The 6,418-nt window shown below is 48.8% G+C and overlaps 3 protein-coding genes across 3 annotated transcripts; 1 reads left to right on the top strand and 2 right to left on the bottom strand.

Moving 5' to 3' along the window:
* Positions 1–624: 624 nt before the first annotated feature.
* Positions 625–1,092, bottom strand: ANOM_004214 (uncharacterized protein; the record flags this gene model as incomplete). The annotated part of the gene is made up of 2 exons (XM_015549471.1): positions 625–1,016; positions 1,071–1,092. The coding sequence occupies 2 exons, from the start codon at positions 1,090–1,092 to the stop codon at positions 625–627; spliced, it is 414 nt and encodes a 137-aa protein (XP_015407879.1).
* A 1,200-nt stretch (positions 1,093–2,292) lies between these two features.
* ANOM_004215 (HAD family hydrolase) lies at positions 2,293–2,967 on the top strand (the record flags this gene model as incomplete). The annotated part of the gene is made up of 1 exon (XM_015549472.1): positions 2,293–2,967. The coding sequence occupies one exon, from the start codon at positions 2,293–2,295 to the stop codon at positions 2,965–2,967; it is 675 nt and encodes a 224-aa protein (XP_015407880.1).
* Positions 2,968–3,341: 374 nt separating this feature from the next.
* Positions 3,342–5,142, bottom strand: ANOM_004216 (cytochrome P450; the record flags this gene model as incomplete). The annotated part of the gene is made up of 6 exons (XM_015549473.1): positions 3,342–3,473; positions 3,532–3,984; positions 4,026–4,404; positions 4,475–4,599; positions 4,660–4,847; positions 4,908–5,142. 6 exons carry the CDS (start codon positions 5,140–5,142, stop codon positions 3,342–3,344), a joined length of 1,512 nt encoding a protein of 503 aa, XP_015407878.1.
* Positions 5,143–6,418: the final 1,276 nt, after the last annotated feature.

Raw genomic sequence — 6,418 nt, forward strand, 5'->3', positions numbered from 1 at the left:
TCGTGCTTCATGTGAGGTCACCAGTCCAAAGTTGACCAACCGGAAGGAAGCTGGTCCTCTCCGCGTGATACATTGCATTAAATGTACTTTCCTAGAGGGAAGAATTACTTAAGTTACAATACACAGAATCCAGGTAGATATTTTATATAATAAAGAGAAGCTGTCAATGTTTCCCAATGATCTAGTGGCTGGCACAGGGAGATCCGCTATTGAGGGTTTCTACAAATGCTAAATAGCTGCCAAATGGTTGATCGGCTTCTATCGCAAGCGCCCAGAACTGATCATTTCAGTTAGATATTCCAGCGCCTACCTAGATACTACAAGGTTGTCTGAGGTGCCACCAACAGTCGGCCTCGCTGGTCCCTTTGCTGGCCAATTTCTGAGTCAGGACTCGGCTCATGCTCGACCCCAAAGCTCTTGTTTCCTTCAGGCCGGTCAGTATCCTGCTTGTGCGAAGAGACTTTGCACCACGCTACTATGCACTACACCCTCAAGCCGCTACGTCGGGAGAATATATGACGACATGAGGCGCAGTTAGATCTGCTCTTCGGCCGACGTATCGGAAGACCTAGTGACTGTGAGCCATGATTGAGTCAAGTCCACCTCCTCCTAGTTGAGGAGAACTTAGCCTATGAACATGAGCGAGATATCGTTCATTCGAATGAAACCAAGAGGTTTTGGTGCGGGTGTGTTTGGCTTGTGCTGGTGAAGGTATTCTAGTGTTGTGTATTCAGTTGTATCATCCAGGTCTCGCACAGCTTTCAAAATTATATCATGACCACAGCTCAAGGCCATTTTCTCGCCGGCAAAGGGGCCCTTCCAGACAACCTCGCTTGAGTCTATGACATCGAGCAGTCGCTGCGCAAGGCCATCCGATTGTACTGCAGCTAAACTAGATATTCCAAGCAAATTCTGAACTGTATCGGATAGAGGAAAAACGATTTCAGCCAAGTCCGACGAGCGAATTGAAGCGCGAATGTCGTCTTCTCCGCGGTCTTCAGGTACGGTCGCAGAGTCTAAATTTCGAAAGGATATTAGAATGTGGATTGCTCCGATGGAAAGCTACTCACCAGTTTGGGTCTTCTGGCGCATTTATTCAGACGATCGGAATACCTCCAGGGCAATTTCACTGTCAGATCAATCTCCGGATCCTTTTCGATGGCAGCTTGAAGCTTCGTCAAGGTGTGTACATTGAACCTTGCAGCTTTGGGTTTGCTGACACGAGCCATAATCAAATATCTGTCTATATAAGTGATGTCATGCGGGCAAATAATTACATAGGAAGTTTAGAATGCAACGGTGAAAGCTATTAAAGGACACTGTAGATTGAAGCTGCGGCAGGATAAGAAAGGGAGCTTCAACCATGTGACACATGTTTTAGTACGAGCAAGAAGACTAAAAAATAGTGAATTAACCAATATATCTCAGCAGTCTCAAACCCTCTTTGTAAAGAAAAGTACCGTGCGGGCTCCTTGTCTAAAAGTAGTTTACTAACTAGTTATTTCAAAATTGTATAATTAGTAATTATATCCAATGTTGCAAAAGGTATTGGACTATGCTAGTATATGCATGACATTCGGCTAATAAATACTTTACTACAAAAATGAGTAAAAAGGACATCTAATACGAAAAATATATGCATTTTAATCAAAAAAAAAAAATCAAGCTATTCAAGTACCTAAAAAAGCACTCACCAATCTCGACTCTCGAGTCTGAAATGTAGAAAGCAATCGATCCCTCGATATATATTTCCAATCCCGACTGGTACTACTAATAATATCTTATATTCCCTTCTAATACCGTTAGTTTAATCGATTTAATATACCAAGGTAGTTGCTTGATCCAGTATTCTATAGCTTCTTAAGCTAACTTATTCTAAATTTATATTAATCTCTTCCATTCTTCGCGGAAACGATAATCATCCGCGTACAGCCCGGCGCCGACTCCACTGCAAGGATCGGCGCAATGCATGTTCACCTGCAGCTACGTTGATAGTAGACGGTAAACATAGTAGTACAGTAGACACAACAGCCTCGTACAAACTGAAATAAACTAAGATAATATAAATTTCCTTTGTTTGCGCGGGTATACATGGAAACCGAGTTCTTTGTCAGGGTGATCCTTCAGCCTTGACGTTCACCCGGACGAAAATGTTTAGGGATCCGCTCTATACTGGCAGGACTATATATCTGCGCCGTTGCCTCCAACTGAAGCACCGCAACACCAAGACCCAAATAATATAAAACCACGACACGCTTACCAACTTCCGTGGAAAAGCATAAAGAAACAAAGATGGCTCCTCATGCGATTGTGTTCGATCTTCTTACAGCCCTCCTAGACAGTTGGTCCTTATGGGCCGAAGCGGCAAACAACGACCGCAGCGCATCATACCGATGGCGCACAAGATACCTGGAGTTGACCTTTGGATGCGGCGCATACCGTCCATATGAAGATCTCGTCTACGAATCAGCCAAGGATGCCGGCCTCCCGGACAGTGCACCCAAAGCGCTGATCGAGTCTTGGGATCGGATGCGCCCCTGGCCCGAGACCAGAGAAGTCCTATTGCAGCTGAAGGAAAAGGGATACCGCTTGGGAGTGGTCTCCAACTGCTCTGCAGAACTCGGCCGGCGAGCGATTGCGTTGTGTGGTGTGGAATTCGATGCGTTCGTGACGGCGGAAGAGGCCGGCTTCTACAAGCCTCATCCGAAAGCATACGGGTCGATCCTATCGGCCTTGGGGGTCGACTCCAAAGATGCCCTGTTTGTCGCGGGCAGCAATGGTGATGTCGTCGGCGCAGCAGCGGCCGGTATGGATGTTGTGTGGCATAACCAGATTGGCCTCCCAAGACTCCCCGGCTCTAAGCCGCGCCTGGAAGGTCGCTCGTTACAGGTCGTTCTAGATCACCTCCGCCAGGTGGAGTCGATGTCGAGTTCGAATACATCCAGCCGGTCATCATCGCGACTGTAGACTTGGGCTGAGAAGCCAGGCGTGCTGCACAATAATACTCGCTTATTGGAAGCTTGGGCAGGACTGCGGACGGAACAATATCAACGTCGTTTGAGGGATGAAATATAATGAATTTATGAAGGGCTTGTGACGGTATATCCTCCTCTCATCGCTGCAGGGCCTTGGAAGTGTATGTACATATTTGGTATATTATAGTGTCTAAATACTCTCCTTTCCGCTCAGACATATCCTCAATATTAGGTACACACCGTAGAGATCAATACGGGACTGAGAACCACATCGGAGCTGGTTAGAGAAACAGTTCAAGCTTTCAAACAGAACTTAACAATAGTTGCATATTGGTATCATGATAACAAGAGATAAACAACTGAAAATCACAGGGGCTTCACAGCTGGTCGCTTGTTGATGGTTATCCACATATCCCGCCAAAAGCCGATCCCACCTTTGACTTCGAACCTCGCAGAGGGCTTGTCAGTCGCAATAGACGGGGTGTATCGACGGAAGAACTAAAGTATTATGAGATGAGCAAGCGCGAAGCCAAGAAGGGAGGCCAGATTAACGTACCTGCAGTGGGCCCTTGAACAATTCTTCCATCGCGATGTCCCTACCCAGACAGACTCTGGTGCCATATCCGAAAGTGAAAATATACTTGTTGTACAGCTTGGCTTTCTCCGGGTCGAGCCAGCGCTCCGGACGGAACTCCTCTGCGTCTTCTCCAAAAAGCGCGGTGTCCCGGTGCATGATCCATGGGTTGCCGGTCACCTCTGTCCCGGCTGGAGCAAACTTACCGAAAAGCTCAATGCCTGGTTCCGACACATAACGAGGGAAGATATTTGGCGCCGGCGGGTTCATTCGCAACGTTTCCCGGACACATGCGACATAGTATGGAAGATGCTCCTGGATAGCGTCGTACTGGGGGATGGTGTCAGGGATGAGTCCCTTACGGCTGGCCGTGTCGATCTCCTCCATCATCCGTTCGTAGACTTCCTGGTTGACGAGCAGGTGGTTGACGAGGGACTGGAATACCGTGCCAGTGGTATCGCGCCCGCCAGCAGAACCAGCAGGACTTCGGCCTTCAGATAATCCATGTCGAGGGGCTTGCCGTCTTCCGTGCGTGCATCGATAAACGTTTGTAGGAGATCCACACGACCAACATCTTTGCCTTCAGCGATCTCGTTTAAGCGTTGCTCAATCAGTCGATCCCGGAAGCGCATCAGCACACCAATGCCGGTGTTATCCTCAGGCTTGGCGACCAGATATTTTTTCAAGAACGTTGTCTTCACCCAGCTGGTAAATGGGTGGAGACGTGCGAGGAGACCAAACGCAGGAAGGCCGTCGTGGAAGCCCTGGATGAGACCTCCAACATCTTTACCCTGTTCGATAAAGCCGAACGGCGCCCCGAAGCCAATCTCACTGATGACATCATACGCGACGTATCTGTTCATATCCACATGTTCCAGTTAGTTCGACGATGCGCGAATCATGTTGGGCGGCTGTTGGCTCTTACACTGCCCACCATGAGAAATCGAACTTGGCACCGGTGCTGGCGAATGTCTCTCCCAACTTGTTCAACCAGTCGTCGATCCGCGCGTCAATCAATGGCTCCATCCGCTTTACGTTTGAGAAACTATACTATTTGGGTTGTCAGCTCGGGCCTTGCTGGGCCAGATTGACATGCATGAATGTACATACCGGACCCGCAATGTGCTTGCGAAACGCCGCATGAGTCTTGTGTGACCGAATGTTGAACAATGATTCGGTCTCACCGAACGACCCGGTGATATAGTGACCTGTCTTGTCTGCATTCCGGTGGTAGATGTCGGGCAGTTTCGTGGGGTCGCTGACGAGGAGGAGTGTCGGGGTGATTCGTACGACGGGTCCTGCAAGCCACACACACGTTAGCCCGATGAGCCCTACAGCTGAAACTCGAGGGATCATACCGTATCTCTTGGTCAGTGCATAGACCGTAGGTACTTCGGTCTCACGCAGGTTGTGCCATGCGATCCAAAGTCTGGTTACGCTACCCCAAAAAGGTCCCGGGAATACAGCCAAGGGATGAAAAAATCGATAGTACACAATCTGATAAGCAAATCGGAGCGCCACATATGCTCCTAAGGCGAGGATGACGTGGGTTGCCGTGAACATTGAGACCAGGTCCGCCCCTGTAAGGACCATTATCGTGACCCTAATTCACGAACAAAAAGGAGAAATGCACAGGAATAAGCAAAAACAGAAAAAAGAGAAAAAAGATTAAAATTTGACAGGGATGCCTTGCCTCCCCAGCACGGTTTATGGGAGAAATACCCGGCGATTGCTGTGGAAACTATGCATCATTTCTCTCATGAGCAGCTATGTGGTACTTTTGGCCGTCCGCCTCAAAATGATGGAGGCAGAGCGAATAGCCATGCGCCTGGAGATAATCTCACCACCGCTTCCTTGCGATGATCATCCTTAGGGGGGTGGTTGCCAATGTATTTGATTAGAAATGGCTAATAACGCCAACACGACCATTTTGAGGGGCTGCTCTGGGAAATATTTCCACCCTTTCCTCGCCAATCAGGGTTGCTCTATACCAAAAGCTCCCCGGAAGGCTGGGGATTATTGGCTCAAGTTCTGGCATGAAGTGCCGGGGGAATCAACTGAACGAGAGACACTCACCCACCTCACCAGAGTCATCACTACAGCTCACGCGCCGCCGTCGTTCTAGTGCGGGAGGCCGAGCGTTTTAGGGTGCATTGGGCTTCAGTGTGTGGAGGCTACTAGGCCACAAGAGGCTGAAGCCGTTTCAGACTCTGCCGAGAGTTGATTTTTATGTATCATACTACCAGGATGTTGTCCCCTGTCTACGCCGTGTATTCCATGGGGATGCTACTGCTTTTCGACGAACACAAGCCTCGTTGCCAATCTATTGGAATCTGCCTTGGAAATGTCTTGATAACGTCCTGTTTCTGTGACTGACAGGGCATGCCCACCGGGATCCACAGTGGTCCACCCTCGGGAACTGCGACAGCGTCGGCTCTGCGTGATCTCGTTTGGTGGGGATGCGCTATGAGGCCCAACATTGGTGGACGAGGAAAGTACGAAGTACTCCATAGAAGTTAGCCGCGGAGGGCTTCCGCGGCCCTATCCTATTTGATCTCGACAAGGCTCGGCTGCATCGGTGGCCACCAGGTGCCACTTTTGATACCCCGGAACGAACAAGCGGGAGATGTTAAAGGACTCTCTGGTTCTCACGCGTGTGATAGATCCACATCGTCCGTAATTTACTCTGTACTGCCAACATTAATCTAGAATGTAACATGCTTGCTGATCATTTGGTACACCAAATCCCGACCCCTGATGACAGAACACTGCAATTGCTTGATCATATTGCTGGATGTATCTGCGACGCAAGTAAGGCGTAACTTGCTTATAAAGGACAAAAAGAAAAGAAAAGAAAAAGAAAAAATTT

The sequence above is a fragment of the Aspergillus nomiae genome (assembly GCF_001204775.2).
Source record: "Aspergillus nomiae NRRL 13137 chromosome Unknown contig00097, whole genome shotgun sequence".
In the NCBI taxonomy this organism is placed as follows: Eukaryota; Fungi; Ascomycota; class Eurotiomycetes; order Eurotiales; family Aspergillaceae; genus Aspergillus; species Aspergillus nomiae.